Source organism: Arachis duranensis, chromosome 4 (genome assembly GCF_000817695.3).
Source record: "Arachis duranensis cultivar V14167 chromosome 4, aradu.V14167.gnm2.J7QH, whole genome shotgun sequence".
Lineage (NCBI taxonomy): Eukaryota > Viridiplantae > Streptophyta > Magnoliopsida > Fabales > Fabaceae > Arachis > Arachis duranensis.
Genome location: NC_029775.3, coordinates 15,637,017 through 15,656,056, shown reverse-complemented (window position 1 = coordinate 15,656,056; position 19,040 = coordinate 15,637,017). Strand labels below are relative to the sequence as shown.

General features: G+C 39.9%; 1 protein-coding gene across 1 annotated transcript; it reads right to left on the bottom strand.

The window, feature by feature from the left end:
* Positions 1-14,271: 14,271 nt before the first annotated feature.
* LOC107483533 (uncharacterized) lies at positions 14,272-16,094 on the bottom strand. Its single transcript, XM_016104153.1, has 2 exons — positions 14,739-16,094; positions 14,272-14,622 (listed from the first exon to the last, which is right to left on the bottom strand). Exons 1-2 carry the CDS (start codon positions 16,092-16,094, stop codon positions 14,272-14,274), a joined length of 1,707 nt encoding a protein of 568 aa, XP_015959639.1.
* Positions 16,095-19,040: the final 2,946 nt, after the last annotated feature.

The following is a 19,040-nucleotide window of genomic DNA, read 5'->3' as shown; positions in this document are numbered from 1 at the left end:
TGTGACGAGCTTCAAACTCCTGAGGGCTGGGCGTTAGTGACAGACGCAAAAGAATCACTGGATTCTATTCCAACATGATTGAGAACCGACAGATGATTAGCCGTGCTGTGACAGAGCGCGTTGAACATTTTCACTGAGAGGATGGGAGGTAGCCATTGACAACGGTGAAACCCTACATACAGCTTGCCATGGAAGGAGCCTTGCGTGCATGAAGAAGAAGACAGTGGGAAAGCAGAGATTCAGAAGATAGAGCATCTCCAAAACCTCAACCTGTTCTCCATCACTGCAAAATAAGTATTTATTTCATGTTCTTTTACTTTTCACAATTAAACCTGAGAATTATTGATATCCTGACTAAGAGTTACAAGATAACCATAACTTGCTTCAAGCCAACAATTTTCGTGGGATCGACCCTTACTCACGTAAGGTATTACTTGGACGACCCAGTGCACTTGATGGTTAGTTGTGCGGAATTGCAAAAGTGTGATTTCAATTTCGTGCACCACTATGCCCCGACCAAATGGACTACATCTTAAGCGAAGTCCATGAGGGGTGTTGTGGTCACCATATCGGAGGAAGGTCATTGGCAAGGAAGATTATCCGAGCAAGATATTACTGGCCCACAATGATGTCAAACTCCTAAGAGTTCGTTAAGAAATGCAAAAAATGCCAAGAAAACACTAACTTCCAACAAAACTCCACCTGAAGAACTCAACCTGATGATGGCGCCCCGACCTTTCACCCAGTGGGGAGTCGACCGCTTGGGACCATTCCCACCTGGGTCAGGACAAGTAAAATACTTGATAGTAGCCATAGATTACTACACCAAATGGGAAGAAGCAGAATCACTAGCCAGCATATCTTCAGCAAATTGCCAGAAATTTATGTGGAGGCAAGTAGTCACAAGATTTGGAATCCCAGAATCCGTCATATCGGATAATGGGACACAATTCACCGATAAGAAATTCAAGGAATTCCTTTCAAGATTATGAATAAAGCAAAAGTTCTCCTCGGTCGAACACTGATGCACCACTATTTCGTGGTACATCTTGTGCTCTTAATTGAGTGGATTTTATCCAATATTCTCACACTTATTCATAGAAATCGCATGTTTTACATTTTCTTCCTGATTTTGTGCTATGATTGGAAACATGTTTCTTTAGTCTTAATTTAGCTAATTTTAATCCTTTCTTATTACCATTCGATGCCTTGATATGTGTGTTAAGTGTTTTCAGAGATTACATGGCAAGAATGGCTTAGAAGATGGAAAGGAAGCATGCAAAAGTGGAAGGAATACAAGAAACTGAAGGAACTGCAAAGCTGTCAGCCCTGACCTCTTCACACTCAATCGACCATAACTTGAGCTACAGATGTCCAAATGAGACGGTTTTAGTTGCGTTGGAAAGATAACATCTGGGGCTTTGCAACGATATATACTTTTCCATAGCTTCCTTGTTGTTAGGCGATGCGCATGCGTGAAGCACGCGTACGTGTGGATTGTTCCGCAGACAAGTGACGCGTATGCGTGGGTGACGCGTACGCGTAACAGAGCCACGTGCTGGACGTATCAAAAATCACTGGGGGCGATTTTTTGGGTTGTTTTTGATCCCATTTTGGCCCAGAAAACATAGATTAGAGGCTGCAGAGTGTGGGAATCATTCAGATTAACAACTCATTATTCACAATTTTAGGTTTTAGTTGTAGTTTCTAGAGAGAGAGACTCTCTCCTCTCTCTAGGTTTTAGGATTTAGGATTTCTCTTAGTTTTAGGTTTATTTCTTCCCAATTCCAGGTTCAATGTTCCTTTAATTTAGTGTTCTTCTACTTTTATTCTATTACTTCAGTTTATTTTCTTCTTTTATTTAATTATTAATGCAAAGAGTATTTTTCTTTTTAATTTCTTTATTTGCTTGATTATCTCAATTTAGTTCCTTTTATCATATAAATGGCACCCAAGTAAATGGAGTAGGCTTTTACTTGACTTTGGAGTTAGATTAATATTTGGAGACCCTTGAGTTGGAAGACTCAAGAGTTAAATAATAATTGAAAATTGTTGGCCAACTCTCTAGTTGTTAACGCTAATCCTTCCCAAGGGAGAGGATTAGGACTTGTGAATAGAAGTAGGCTCTCAACTTGACTTTCCTTCATTTGTTGAGGGACAACTAAGTAGAAACAACAACCTATTATTATTAATCTTGGAAAATCCAACAAGGATAGAACTTCCGAACAATCTTCTCCTAGTCAAGGCTTTTTAATTTAATTACATAAAATCTGTTGTTAATTTTTATTGCTTTAATTTATAATCATTTATGTGCTCATTGCCCAAACTCCAAATTTCCCAGAAAACTCATAACCAATAACAAGAACACTTTCCTGCAATTCCTTGAGAGACGACCTGAGGTTTGAATACTTCGGTTATTATTTTTAAGGTTTGTTACTTGTGACAACTAATTTTTTGTATGAAAGGATTCTTGTTGATTTAGAAGCTATACTTGCAACGAGAGTTTGTGAAATTCTAGACCACACAAGAGTCTGTTCATCAAACACCCTCAAAGCAATGGGCAGGTGGAAGCAGCAAACAAAGTCATCTTAAAGGGGCTAAAGAAACGACTTGAAGACAAGAAGGGTTCATGGGCAGACGAGCTGGCCTCAGTCTTATGGTCCTACAGAACCTCCCCCCAATCATCTACCGGCGAGATATCCTTCCGACTCACACACAGGGTCGACGCAGTCATCCCAGTCGAGATAGGGGAACCGAGCCCAAGATTACTCCTTGGGGTAGGAAACGAGGCAGTCGAGAAAGACTTGATTGACGAAACAAGACAAATGGCACACTTGACAGAAACAGCAATCAAACAAAGGATAACCCTAAGATACAACGGTAAAGTGCTGAAGAGAAGCCTCGGGGAAGGCGATCTGGTCTTACGACGTAACGACATAGGACCACCAACCCCAGGAGAAGGCAAGTTGGCTGTAAATTGGGAAGCACCTTACAGGGTAAAAGAAGTCATCGGCAAAGGCGCTTACAAGCTAGAAGAATTGGATGGAAGCGAGGTGCCGAGGACATGAAACATGGCAAACCTAAAAAGGTTCTACTCGTATGGGGAAGCGACCTGACGGCCTGACAACACGGCCACATCCAATTTAGTTCCTTTAATTCTATTCCTTTATTTATGTATCAAATTGCCCCTTTGTTTTAAAGTTTCACACATGCATATATATAATAAACTTTGTTCTTTGCAAGATTTACGACAAAATGACATAATGGCACAAATGACGAACGGTCGACCTAATGGAAACTCAGGACTGATCACCCTGAGAACCAAAGGGACCTAAAAGCTTAAAATAATCAGCAAGTAACAAAAAGTGGTAAATACAATAAAAGCGGTAGACCAAAAAGGCCACGACGGCCTAAATAAACGAAAGCAATAAAATAAGCAAAGCCACAACGGCCCGAGCAAGCGAACAATCACTAATGAAAACAACTTGATTGAAATGAAAGCTAAAGTGTTCATTACAGACGAAGGCACCTAAACAGGCCCAAAAACAAAAGGCAAAAATTACAAAGTAAAAGGCAGGAAAAACAAAAGACAAAGAGAGACGTCCACTTCAGGGCTTTAGGATATCATTAATCTTTACACCCTCAATAGTCTTGAGAGCTCCAACTTGGGAAAGATCGAGATCGGGAGCCAGCACAGCCACTTGGAGCTTGATCCCTTCTTCGATCAGCTTCACGGCCTCCTGGGCCCCCTTTGCAAGTTCCTTATTCTTCTTCTTCAAGGCAACCATCTCCTGACGAGTGGCCTCTGCCAAGCTTTCCACCAACTTCAGCTTTTCCTTCAACTCCTCAACCTTCTTTTTAGCTGCAGCAGTCTCACCACGAGAAGCGTTTAAGTCCTTCATCAAGGCGACGTCCAACTCCACCAACCTATTGGCCTCTTCGGCATATTTCTTAGCCTTCTTCTCCAGCTCAGATAACTTTGTCTTTAAAAACTCCTCCCGAGACCTTGAGTCTGTCAGGTCTTTTTAGGAGTTCCGAAGCTTCACTTCCATAGCATGATAATTTCCCAAGACAGGCTCCACCTTCTTGGCAATAGTTGTTGCTCGAAGAAGGCTGTGATAGATCCACCTCTCCTGCCTAGAAAGATCGGCATCACGGAAAAACTCGTCGATGCCAGGGAGTAACTGGGATTCAATAAAACCCCCAGCATCGAAGTTTTTCTCCATAACCGAAAGCGTCTTCCTGGAATCACGTTTCTTTTTCTTAGGGTTACTGACGACCTTCAAGTCATCACCAAACCCCAGATCCTCCTCATCAAAGGAAACTTCTGCCTCCACACTCGGGTTCCCCGAGATGTTCTCAGGAGGGACCTCAACCCTCTCCGGCTGACCTTGGTCGGCCTCATCAACCCGACTGCTACCTTCCCCGACATCCCCCTGGTCCTGACTCGCCGAAGAAGTCGTCGAGGAATCGTCACCACCTTCGTCATCCCCTTGGATGAGGCTCATCAAGTCAGCCAGGGTTTTCTTCCCACCAACCACGGAAACTACGAGCAAAAAGACAAAGGTATAAGTAAAAGAAGAGCAAAGTGCTAAAAATACAAAAAATGAAAGACTCACCAACATACGATCGACCGGCCTCCCGGTCTCCCATAACCATACGAGGGTTAATATTTCTCTCACCAAAAATTACCAACAAGATGTCAGCGATGTTACGATCTTCCGAACTCAACCAATCGTAAGAAATTTTTATCAAATAATCGGATCCCGCCCCGAAACTCCAGAAAGTCGGGATCCACCTCTCCCCCTTGGCAGTAAGCCAGAAGGGTTGATGACCTTCAATAGGCCTATCCTTGAAAAAAGTAGACTTGAAGCCATGGTAGGAATCCTCAAAAAGGCCAAAAATCCTACGACCTTGTTGGGCCCTAAAGGACATATATCCCTTTTTCGCCTTCCCCTGGCGAGAAGGGTTCGTGAAAAGAGAGAGGTAGAGGAAAATATTTATAGAAGTCGAAAGCTCCAGATATTTACAAACCATCTCGAAGCATCAGATGACAGCCCAGCTGTTTGGGAGCAATTGTGATGGAGAAACATCACAACGATTCAACAAACCCATAACGAAAGGGGAGAAGGGCAAACGAACTCCTAAAATCGTGAACATGGGTTCATAAACCCACAACCAGTCGGCAACTCGTGGAGCTGCCAAGTTCTTCTGACAGACACGCTCCTGAGCTGTAGTAACATAAGCTTGGTAAAATGCCTCCTCGGGACCACCCCCACATAAGAGCCCTGCCTGGCACAAATCCTGAAGGCCCTCCTTAGTGACATTGGAAGGGGTGTCCCTCACGTTGGAAGAAACCCAAGCATAATGATCAACGAAGTTGGCTAGCGGTCGCTGAGCCTGATTTGGAAAAATGAGGCGCTCAGCCATACCTACAGCGGGGGCACCACTCAGTCAGAACGGGGGGTCGGGAACCCTTAAAGCAATAAAAACAAAACAAAAAACTCCTTAAATCACCCCCTACGCTAACCCAACACCACCCCAGAACCTAAAACAAAACCCCATGAAAACCCAGCGGCACCCCCTCTAAAAGAAAAAGCAATAAAAACAAGCAGGAAACCCAGGCATGCATAAAATGCACAAAGAAGAACAACACAAACCAGAAAAAGGAAGAAAAAAAGGAAAACGTAACAACGTACCAGGGAAACGCAGAGTCTGGGAAAGATGAAGGAGAAATCCAAAAGAGCAAAGCAGTAGCGAGAAAAATAAAAAGGAACGAAGAATGTAACCGTTGAAGAAGCGCCAAAAGACAAGGGCAAATCTGTCATTTCTTGCAAATTTTAAATCATGAAAAGATTGGGCATTTAAAGCCCCGTGCAGAAGCCAAGGAGGCGGCGTCAAAGACGAGGTAACCACGTGTGAGAAACACGAAATGCCATCAACTAACTCCCGAGAAGAGGAACACATCCCGCCTCGGCGAGTAAGACAAACGTGCCTAGCCACGAGTTCCAAACCACAAGGCCAGCGCGTTGGGGCACTGTTACGGACCATCACAAGTCCAGCCCATCTAGCCGACGGGTCGGGACACCATCCCTGACCCAGGCCCCAAACTATTCCCCACAAGGGAAATCCAACGGGTCGGTTACTGGTACCCGACTCGGGTGACGTTCGACTTTCGCCATCGACACAACCCAGCGCACCATGTCTAGCAAACCGATCGGGTCGGCCTCCTCAGGGCAATGCCCAAAGCACCGACCCGATGTTCGAAACGACTTGATGCTTCCACGTGCACAGGGGCAGCTCACAGGCACCCCAGCCAACAGGCTAGGTCATCTTTGGGCCCGCTCAGCACAGTATATAAGAGGAGAGGTCAACATTCCTCCCAAGGTATACATCATCTTACCTAATTGGGTTTGTTGCCAACTCGTACGGATACTGACTTGATCGTCGGAGTGTCCTTGCAGGTGGCCACCCGCCGTCACACCTCTTCCGGCGTCTCCAACTCACACCTTGGTCTTTCCTCCACGTCGGCTCAGGGTCTCACCCACTCACCTTCTCATCACCACCCGACCTGTCGAGTACCCGAGATCGTCAGGTACCAAATAGTCTCTAAATTTGTCATTAAATAGAAATTAGCAACTAATTTAACAACCAACAAAATAAAAAGTTAGGCTTAAGAGAACTTTTGGAAAAACTTGATTGCTAAATCAATTGTTAATGTTACGATCAGCAACCGATTAACAACTAACATAAAACTAGACTTAAAATTTTCATCAATAAATCGGTCGCTACCTAGCATTAGTGACTAATTTGAGACCAAGAAAAAAAATAAGGTTATGAAATAGCAGTCGCTATTTTTGCTATTAGTAGGGGTGGCAATTAACATATTAAAGCGAGCTACCCGCCTCGTTCCATCTCCTACCATGTCTAAGTCTACTCCAAAATAGCTTGTCCTACTAAATAGTCTTGACCAGTAGTATTTTTAGATTGTCTCGCATAAGAACAGACTGACAAATTGATAGACCAATCCACCTATTCTTTTTTTAAAAAAATACAAAACATAGAAGTTCAGCAATTTTTTTAAATTCAAAACTAACAAAAGGAAAAAGAATTCAACAAAAACTAAATCAGTAGTAGATAATAAATCAACAAAAAATTAATAACAAATCACTAAATCAACAATAAATTCAACAAAACAGATAAGAAATCAAAACCAATATTTTAAAGAAAAGTTTTTACAGCAAATCTCTAAATCAGATCATTTGAATAATTTCTTATAGTGAATCTAACAGTAAATTAGATAATTTTTGCAATAAATCAATCACTATTTCAACAATTTGTTCTTGTAGTGAAACTAATTTTCTTTCCTAAAATGATATTCATTACATGCTCTCTAGCCACTAAATTATATCTTTTACTTATTTTGTCATATAAATATTCTCCACATACAGTTGTTTATACAAATAAGTCCACACAAATCTCTTTAATCTAATTCACTTCACGCGACATTATCTAACAAACTTTTCAATCAAGTGAGAATATATAACTGTCTTTTTTGAACGGATTTCATTTTATTTTTCGAATTTTCTCAACGTTTTCGATCTACGTTCTCTTCCATCACTACATTCACTGTGTTTTTCTTCTTTCGTTCTCTGCATTCTCTTTCTTCGCTTTTGAATTTTCTTCGTTCTTTACTTTTTTGAAATCAAGCTCTGAAAATTAATTTTGAACAGTTATCTCGTTGTTGAAGATAATGAATGATTCAAGTTCAGATTGTCAATTAAACTAAAGCGAAGTGAATTATTGTTTTGAATCCAATCAAATGGTTGAGGTATGCTTCGATTCTAGTTAATATTTTCGATTGTAGTTTATGATTCTGTAGGTGAATAATGCTATTTTTATTTGTGAAAATTACTGTTCATCATTGATGGTTTGAATTGAATGTAATGTAGAAGTTCCGATGAATCTGTTCTATTCTTGTTTCGGTGTATATCGTAATTCTTTTGGTGTATTGTGAAAATTTTTTGGTGTATTTATAAGTTCAGACTTTTCAATTGAACGAGAATGAATTATATTATTGTTTGAATCGAATCAAGTAGTAAGGTGTGGTTTTAATCTAGTTAATCTAGTTAATGTAGTTTGAATCTTTTCTTTTTTGTTTTACCTTCTCCAGTTTCTTCTTGTTTTACTCTCTTAATAAGAATAAAAACAAAAAAATCAAACAAAGAAGAAGAAGAAACACAGAATGCTACAAAATTACTTGGAAGAAGATAAACTTACATTCATTCAACTAAAAGAAAAAAAGAAATAAGAAAAAAAGAAGAAGAAAAAAATGATAGCTGCTTCATCCTCCTCATCTTCTGCTGCTGCTTCTTCCTCTTCAACTGATAAGTTCTGCATAATTCAAAACTCTTCTTCTTCCTCCTCCTCATCATCTTCTGCTACTACTTCTTCATTTTCTTTTTCATCATCATCATCTCATTTTTTTCTTATTCATCTTTTTCTTTCTATTTTACTTTTTCAAGTTTCTTCTTGTTTTACTCTCTTAACAAGAATATAAACAAAAAAAATCAAACAAAGAAGAAGAAGAAACACATAATGTTGCCAAATTACTTAGAAGAGGACTACATTCATTCAACTAAAAGAAAGAAATAAATAAAGAAAAAAAGAAGAAAAATATAGTAAAAAAATATTTTTGTGTATTTGTAGTAAATTTCGGTGTAAAATTAAGATATTTATGTATATTGTTAAGACTTTTTGGTGTATTTGTACTGATAAGAAAAAGAACAACATCAATAAAAAGAACGACGAAGAGGATGAAATATGCGAAGAAAAATAAGAAAGAACGCGAAAAAAATTAAAGGCGGAGAAACGCAAAGAAAAAAGAGAAGAAGAAGGAGGAGGGGGAAGAGGAACGCGAGATACAAACATTGAAGGAGGAACACGTGATTTGATGCGCGTGTTATGTAAGTGAATTTTTTTAAGTTAGCGTTACCTTGTATGAATTTGTTTGTTAAAAAGACTTGTATGTATTACAACACTTCAATCATTTAATGAATCACGCGTGCACACCATTTATACACTCCGACGGACACAGTATTTTTCATGTTTATTTTGTTTAGGAAGAAGGGACAAAAATATACCTAAAAGTTCAGACGCTGGACACAATTACACTTCAATTATTTAATGCCGCCACACGCCGATGATCGGAAGGGTAAATGTGTCTGACAGAGTATATAAATGGTGTGCATACGTGACTCATTAAATGATTAAAATGTAATCGTATCCGAACTTTCTGGTGTACTTTTCTCCCTTATTCCTTTAATCAATTATATCAATATATAAAATATTCCAATAACAAGCACATCAATGCCTATTGGAATGATAGTGTCACATAATTAAAATTGTCTAAGAAAATAAATACCTTAAAAATCAGGGTAAAAAACCCAAATGAGCCAAGCACAGGTCAATATAACCCAAATCAGCCAAATCAAACTTCCATACCTGAATCCACCAGGACCAATTTTAATATAATTCGAATCAATAAGATTCAAATTAATATAACATGTAATTCGAATTGAATCAATTCGAACTACTCTCAGAAACAAGTATAAGCTAATTCGAATAAATTCAAATCGAATTAAGCATGCAATCCAGCCTAGTAATTCGAAACAAATAATTTCGAATTATAAAAGTGTAATTCGAGTGATATTAATTCGAATTAGATGGAGAAGAACACAAGAGAGAGGTTCGAATCTAGTTGATTCGAATTAGGTGAAATTCGTTTTGCATAGTAATTCGAATCAAGTTTATTCGAATTACAAGGGATTCGAATATATAAGGAGTTCGAACCAAGTTCATTCGAATCACTTTGTCATTCTCCAACCCCACCAAATCCCAGAGAAAACGACCAACATTCGGGCCGAGTAAGACCAGAGCAGCATTTTTAGTTGATGGGGGACGATCCAGGGAGACTTTATCGTTTGGATGGAGTTGCTCATATCGTCGGTGTGATCAACGACGAGGTTAGTGGTTTATGATGTTGCTCTGTTGATTGTGTTTTTTGTTAATGGTTGATGAAAGCGGTTTATGATAATGGTATTTGTTAATGGTTTTTTATAATGGTTTATGTTACTGTTAGTGGTTTAGGATAGTGGTTTAGGATAGTGGTGTAGGCTAGTGGTTTTTGTTAATGGTTTTTTATAGCGGTTTATTTTAGTGTTAGCGGTTTAAGCAAGTGGTTTAGGCCAGTGGTTTTTGTTAGGGGATTTTGAAATGGTTTTTTGTAAGCGGTTTTTGTGAATGGTTTTGGATAGTGGTTTTAGTGATGGTTAGCGGTTAAGGGTTTAGGTTTAGGATGGTGGTTTAGGCTAGTGGACCATGTTAATGGTTTTTTATAGCGGTTTATTTTAGTGTTAGCGGTTTTAGCAAGTAATTTTAGTGAATGGGTTTGGATAGTGGTTTTAGTCAATGGTTTTGGATAGTGGTTTTAGTGAAATTGTTTTTTGTAAGCAGTTTTTGAGAATGGTTTTGGATAGTGGTTTTAGTCATGGGTTTAGGTTTACGGTAGTTGTTTATGTTAGAGGTTTTAAGTGATTGTTGTTTTTGATAATGGTTTTTGGACGTGGTTTGAGTTAGCGGTTTGTGTATAAAATGTTGGTCGCTTGTTTCATATATGTTATGTTGAATGATTTATTTACTGCATCCTTATGAAATATATTGTAAATGTTACTGGTTTGTGCATCTGTTCTAATTATGCGGTTTATTTACTGGCCTGCCTCGTCGTTGCATATCCAGCGTTAGGCGGCAGCAGGGATGCGTCTTGATAAGAGGTACGTTCCGTACTTACAGATGGCCGGATTGTACCATCTTGCGAGACTGAACGACAGATGGTTCCGACTAGACGAGCCCCTAGTCAGCGCATTCGTCGAGAGGTGGCGGCCTGAGACGCACACCTTCCACATGCCGTTCGGGGAGTGCACCATCACGCTTCAGGACGTTGCATACCAGCTGGGGTTGCCAGTGGACGGACATTACGTCAGTGGTTGCCTAACGGACTTCCACCTGTACATTGAGGGTGGGAGGCCAGCTTGGCAGTGGTTCCATGAGTTGCTCGGTGTTTTACCTCCCGAGAACCAGGTTCAGAAATTCGCAGTCAACTGCACCTGGTTCCAGGAGACATTTGGAGAGTGTCCCGACGGGGCTGATGAGGAGACAGTTAGGCGCTTTGTCCGTGCTTATATCATGATGTTATTGGACACGCAGCTGTTTGCCGACAAGTCCGGCAATCGTATACACATCAGATGGCTATCCTATGTTGCTCGGCTTGAGGAGATGGGTGGCTACAGTTGGGGGTCGGCGGCACTAGCATGGTTGTACCGGTGCATGTGCCGAGTCGCCAACAGACATGTCGTGAAGTTAGCTGGGCCTTTACAGTTACTGCAATCTTGGATCTTCTGGAGGTTTCCTTCATTTAGGCCTACTGGGTATGATGAGATTAGCTGGCCCCTTTCCTCGAGGTACCGTTATTGTTTTCTGCTATGTATTATTATTGTATTTATTTTTGATTATGGAAGCAATTTCATGCATTGTAGAGTGAGTGATGAATGAAGTAGAATGTTTAACCTCTTTTGCAAATGGTCTGGTTACAATCCTGGGATTAGCAACAAGGGACCTCGGGTACAGATGGCTCGCCTGAAAATCGACTTATTACAGCCTCAGGATGTAAGTACGCTGAAACCTTACTTAGCTCCAGTCGTTGTTTCAGTTTATATTGTCTAACAGAAGTGTTAAATTGTTATTGATTGCTTTTTTCAGTTCATATGGATGCCGTATAGCGCACTCGACGTCATCCAGGTTGTCCATCCGGAGGTCTTGGAGCCGCGGCATACGATGTTATGGCGGTGTGTGACGTCGTTGATTTATTTTGCGGTGGTCGAGTGGCATCAGGTTGATAGAGTTTTACCACAGTTTGGCGGCGTTCAGCCCCCCCGCGTCCCGCCCTGAACATCGACTTCTTGATGTCGAAGGACGGGAGAGGAGGTGACCGTTGGTTCCCGGCGCACTTAGCTGACTGGCATGTTCACTGGCAGGAGCGTGCGGACCACATTTTACAGTTCGACATCGTGTCCGACCCCGGTCCTTCTCGTGATTTCTTGACATGGTGGCATCAGCACGGAAAGAGGTTCCTGTCGCCGGAGATGTTATTGGGGGATCCGAGAGGTATTCCTATTCCGGATGAGGTGACGCAGAGGGGTGCAGGCCGAGTTCCAGATATGGCCCGAGTCGAAGATGTTCCTGACAGACGTCGTACTGAGAGGAGAGTACGAGTCGGGACACGTCGTAGCCAGCGTGAGTGGAATTGGGTTGATCACGCTATGGATGACGTCGAGATGCAGTTAGAGGTGGCGGGAGACGACGTGGTCATGGAGGCAGGAGGAGGGGTGCTGCTGCTAGAGAGGGTTCCCATCAGGCTGGGGGGGATGTACCTGGAGAAGGTGCTGCAGTGGGGGTTGATAGGCCCCATCAGGGCGGGCATGATGGTGAGTGGTACGGATCTGGCATGGGAGATCCGACGAGTCACACTGAGGCTGCGCTTGGGGGTGGACCACTTGGAGATTATTTCGTCGGTGTTCCCAGTGACGATCAGACCCTTCAGGAGAGTACTCCATGGGTGAGTCCGAGCTCCATGTTTCCAGACTTCCTTGCTAGTGATGGCATTGTCGCCAAGTTTGGTGGACCGCATTTCCTTGAGGATATCCAGACCATTATGCAGGAGGATGAGGCTGCACAAGGACGGGTTCACACGACAGCGACACAGGCACCTCTAGATGTAGATTTGAACGAGCCTGCCATGGTACCTCATGCGCATACTTTTGCCATGGGTGGGACGCCAGCATCGGCCCATACTCTGGGGTCACATTCAGTTGCCGGCCCGTCATCATCCAGACCCGTGCATGTTCCGCCCAGGACCCCGACAGACGCAGTTCCGGATGACAGCAACGACTCGATTGAGGATGAGGAGCCACTTATACGTAGGGGTTACAGGACACGGGTGCCACGCCGATGTGGCACGGGGTCGCACCTATTTAGATGATTTATGGATTGTGGTGTATGTCGTGTTATTATGTTTATGTTATGTACCTTCTTTGTTGGTTATCAGTGTTATGTAATGTACTTTGATGTTATGTCATGTACTTTGATGTTATGTTATGTTATGTACTTTGATGTTATGTTATGTACTTTGGTGTTATGTTACATATTATCAGTCATCCCACCAGATAGTGTAGTTTGTTATAGTCACTAAATTACAAAATTAGAAAGACATTCAACATACATATGTGGTACGAATTACAAGTTTCAACACTTATAGAATACAACTTAATTCAACGTAGAACAATCGTCTCTAATTGAAATAAAATACATCTGCTGATATAGTAAGAAATAAAAACAGACAAACCATATCTCCTATTAATTCCCAGCATTCCCGCTGGGTCCTGCAGCTTGTGGACAACTACGATGGGTGTGTCCTGGCTGCCTGCAGAGGCCACATCTCTTTGGCCGGTTCGGATCTGCATCATCCATGTTGGTGCGAATGCGTGTGGACCTTGGACGACCCTCCCTCGCACGCCTCATGTTCGGATCCGGTATAACGGTAGGCCTGGCATATGGTGGCCAGAAACCCTCCGGAATGGGAGGTGTAAATCCCATCTGATAGACACCAAAAACGAAACTAAGGCGATAGACCTGGTGGACGTAAGGCTGCCATGTAAGACGTGAATATGCACAGTAGGCCAGGGCGTGAGGACACGGGAAATGAAGTGCTTGGAAGTATCCACAATCACAAGTCTTGGACCCTAATGAGACCCTGTACGTACCAAGTGAGAATGAACCTGTCGGAGTCGTCTCAGCCACAGTGTACTCCGAGTTATCCCTGTCATAAACAGTCACCATGAAGCACCTGGCTGTCTTCAGGTTGGCCTCGATACACTTTACTAGGTATTGACTGAATTGTTGTCCAGTACCCATCTGAGCCTCGGCCTCCCTACCCTTATGGACGAATAGCTCAGCCAGCCTTCCGTATGTGGCCTTAACCAGCGAGCAAACAGGGAGGTTCCTTACCCCCTTCAGGATTGAATTGACACACTCTGATATATTGGTCGTCATGTGCCCGAATCTCCGGCCCTCATCACAGTACTGTGTCCACAATGAGTAATCAATTCGGTTCGCCCAGTCACACATTGCCGGATTCTCAGAGCGCAGGATGTTGAATCAGTAGTCAAACTCCACCTCGGTCTTCACATATGCAGCGTTGACAAGAAGCCTCCGGGCATCTTTACCCTTGAAGATGAGGGCGAAATTCGCTGCAACGTGTCGAATGCAGAATGCCCGGTATGCAGACGGAGGTAGCCATCCCCCATCAGGTGCTTCAAGTGCTGCCTTGATGCCGTTATGCCTATCTGAAATAACTAACAGACTTGGTTGAGGTGTCACGTGCTGACGGAGGTGGGAGAGAAAGAAGGACCATGACTCAGCATTCTCACCCTCAACTAGTGCGAATGCCACAGGAAGTATGTTGGAATTCCCATCCTGTGCAATCGCCACGAGCAACGTTCCCCCATACTTGCCATATAGATGGGTACCGTCAATACTCACCAACGGCTTGCAATGACGAAATGCTTCGATACAAGGGGGAAAGTCCAGAACATCCTATGAAAATAAGCCTGAGACTCATCCACCTGTCCACCAACTCGAACCGGGCAGGTCTTGAGGACTGCTACAGTGCCAGGCATAGTCAACTGAACTCCTAAGACCCACCAAGGGAGCTCGTTGTACGACTCATCCCAGTCTCCGTAGATGATTGCTACTGCCTTCTGCTTGGCCATCCACACCCTCCGGTATGTAGGCCTGAAGCCAAAGTGTGCCGCCGTTGCATTTAGAAGCACCTTGATGTTGACGGATGCGTCAGCCCTAACCATTGGCATGATGAATGTCGCTATCACGTGGTAGTCCAAGCTCCTATGGTCGCTGGAGATGGAGGTGGCGAGACAGGTATGTGGCCCATTGTACCGCTTCACTTCCCAGATGCCCTTGCGCTGTCGGAGGCTCAGCCTAATCAACCATGTGCACCCATTCCCAAACTCAGAACACTTTTTCACGTACCGGCGATAGTCAGACTCAACCACCTTGTACTGTACCCCTCGGCGGATGCTATACGTCTTGACACTCAACAGCGCCTCATCTTTATCCTGGAATTGTTGACCAACCTGGAACTCTGTTATACCGGCAGACCCGTCGGTATCTCTAGCGCCAAATCCAGCTAGCTGCCCAAGATGTCCGTCCTGCCTCATGGCATCCAGATCCAAAGATGAAAAATGGGGTGGGTACTGATTTGTGCCAGAACTAGAACCACCAGTAGGCCTTATCGGATCACTCGCTCCAACATCATCGCCACTTTCATCAGCGATAATATCTGGCTCGACTTCATCATCATCTGGATCATCACACGATCCCTCGCCAACACCAGCTGGAGGAGGACACTGTACTTCAGTCGGATGATGTTCATCATATCCAACCTCGTCTCCAACATTGCCGGCGAGATCAACAGCAAACGATGGGGAGGCGGCATGCTGGACCGCTGCCTCATACACTGGAACGGAGGAAGAAGCAACCGCAGGTCTCGAGCTCGAACCGGCCGCCGTTGCTATAGTGTTGGCGTTCCGGTTCGACCCACCAGAGCTAGATACCACGTTGACGAACTTAGCCAACAGCTCCGGTGTCCTCACCTCCGGAAACTGCCTACGAGAAAGAAACATGACCTGCAAGTCCTCATCACTCCCGATCGTGAAACAATCATACTTCACCGTATCGTGGAGCACCGTGATTGGAATGCGATAGAAAAATTTCTTAACTCTCTTCACTCCTTCCAGACCAAGTTTGCCAAGCACAGAGCTCATGAGACCATCGTAACTGGTCGCGGGGCTCATGATAATACATAGAGGATCCTTATCCGTGAACTTCACCCCAGACCGAGTTTTTCTCTTAATCGATCCTCTGTGGTGTACTAGCACTAGAAAACTATCCTCACTAGCCATCTCACCTCTTTGTTCACAGCAACATGAGTTCACAACATATATATAGAAAAAAGATCCTTACTAATTCGAATCAATTAGATTTGAATTACCAGGTGGGAGTAATTCGAGTCTATATGATTCGAAATATGTACTTCTTCACCTAAGCCTACTAATTCGAATTAATATGCTTCGATTTATGGTTTGGTAGTTCGAATCATCTTGATTCGAATTACTCGTGATTTTTCATCTTAATTCGTGACAAATCAATTCGAATTACATGTGAGTGTGCATGCATGATTCGGGACAAGTTAATTCGAACTACGTCCTTACATTGTCATATAGTAATTCGAATTCTATCAATTCGAATTATGTGTTAGGCTAATTCGAATCTTATTGATTCGAATTATATAAATATTTGATCTGGTGGATTGTCGTAGCAAAGTTTCATTTGGCGGATTTGCGTAAAATTGAGCTAGCTTTGGCTCATTTGCGTTTTTTGCCCTAAAAATCATACATGATACACATTATGTTGGATTTTTTATTTTAATAAAATTAAATAAATATAATAATTACTAAAATAAATAATTTAAAAATTTATTACTGAAATAAATACTTTTTTTAGTGTAAATGAGATACGTGTATTTATAAACTTAAAAATATATTTTTGAAAATAATAAAAAATATTAATAATACCAATTATTCAAATTTTTAGCATGCAATTAGTATTTAAAAAGATTGATAAAAGAGATTAAAATAGGTATATTTGATCAATTAGTACTTAAAAAGAGTACACAAAAATTTTAGATTAAATTAAAGATCCAATTGGATTGATTTAAATTTGAAAAATAAAAAATTCATACGTGTTCAAGTTCTATGATGAGAATAAATATGGTAGTTGTACCCACTCCTAAAAATTGAAAGATGAGAAGCATGAAGTTAATGCATGATAAATAAAATAGAGAAAAAATGAGAAGAGAATTGAAACAATTATCTCTTACTTTTTCTTTTCTTTATTTCTTTTTTTATTTTCTTTCACTGTTTTATTTATCTCCCTAACACACAATTAAAATGGTTATCTCTCCATTCTTTCTCTATTTTATTTATAAATATGTTAACATGCTTAGTTTAGATGTACAGTCTGTTACCTAGATTATTTCTTTATCAATAATAGGTTTACCATTGTAATTATTTTTTAGTGTGAGTACATAAAAAAAAGTTGTTACCTAGATTATTTCTTTATCAATAATAGGTTTACCATTGTAATTATTTTTTTATGTACTCACACTAAAAAATAATTACAATGGTAAACCTATTATTGATAAAGAAATAATCTAGGTAACACAGTCATTTTTTCTATTATTTAAAATGAGCTGTTTATCTTTTTTATTATTTAAAATCGTCCATCTTTTCTATTATTTGAAACCTTCCATCTTTAAGAGTTTGGTCTAAATTAAATTATTAATAATTTTTATTATTTTCAAAAATTTTATTTAATTATTTATAAATACATATATCTCGTATATGTTATCTCGTTTACACCGTGAACGGAATACATTTAAAATTATCTCGTTTACAGTGTAAACGAGATAAGAGAAGAGTATTTATTTTGATAAAAAAAATTTAAATTATTTATTTTAATAATTATTATAATTAGTTTGTTTATTAAAATAAAAAATTTCATTATATTTGTATGTTTTTTTTATATAAAAGTTTAAAATTTTAAAATAAGTATGTAGTTTTATGATAACATAATTAATCTCATATATAAAATACGTTATTGCTTAGCTTAATTAATTCATGAAGATTAAAACCGTTGTATATATTATATATAATACTTGGAATTATTATACAAGGAATACGTCAACGACGTAAAGAAAATAATGTACCAACCAAAAAATAATTTATATTTAAATTTATAGATATTTTATATAAAAAACATATAATTTATATTTTTATTTATTAGAATTTTATTTATATAAATTAATATAATTTATTTTTATATTTTTTAAAATTTATATACATGAATTAATAAAATTTATTTATTAAAAATAATTTAAGTTTATAATGATCAAATAATAGTAAAAATATATTAAAAATTACTGATTTTTATAAATTTTTATTATTTCTCTATATTTTTTAATGAGCAATGCTAGAGGGCCAGCAACATTTGTAATTGGTAGCCATCAACTAACCATCAATGATGATTTGATGGTGTGAGATTAGTGTAAAATTTTATTCAATGACTCACTTTTCTTTGCTGATTACATGCTGACCAAAATACAATAAAATTGCTGGCCCCTAAACTTTTTCTTCTTTTAATATATATCTACGGGTGAAACGATAATATTTCATTCATTCACAATTACTATGACTTATGTACGTCGTCCAAAAAACTTAAAAGCGAAGGGATTGAGGTTCATGGAACTTGGCTGATATTCGGTTAATCTAGATTCTAGTCTAGTCAGACTTAGTTGGAATTTAGGGGACTCGTGGAAAACGATATGTCTACTTGCCAACTAGGCATATCATACTAATGGCGATAATAATGCATATATATTAATTATATGGTTATTGATATTATCTCTTATTTTTTTATATATTTTAAATAGTAAAAAAAATTAATACATATTTCAATTTTTTTATAAAAAAAATGCTTATTTAGAATTCAATTAGGGAATCCATTTTTTTAATTAATATTAACTAATTTTTTAAATTTTAAATTTTAAACTCTAAATTTTAAATCTTAAATTTTATAGCCTAAATTCTAACTCTAAATTTTAAATTCTCTAAAAATAAAAGTTAAAAAATTTTTTACGATAAAAAAATTAGCCAATGTTGATTAATTAAAACTTGGTTTCCATATTTCTCATTTACTAATTAAAGTATTTAGAAAGAAAAATTACTAATTAATTATTTGTCATATTTTTTTATATATATTCATTAAAAAAAGAACAAATCAACAAGTAT

Bases quoted from the DNA above. Each gene is read 5' to 3' on its own strand.
- LOC107483533 (XM_016104153.1), bottom strand. From the start codon at position 16,094: ATGGCTAGTGAGGATAGTTTTCTAGTGCTAGTACACCACAGAGGATCG. The intron at 14,623-14,738 runs GTGGATGAGTCT...CTATATGGCAAG, and splicing joins CGGTTCGAGTTGGTGGACAG to TATGGGGGAACGTTGCTCGT.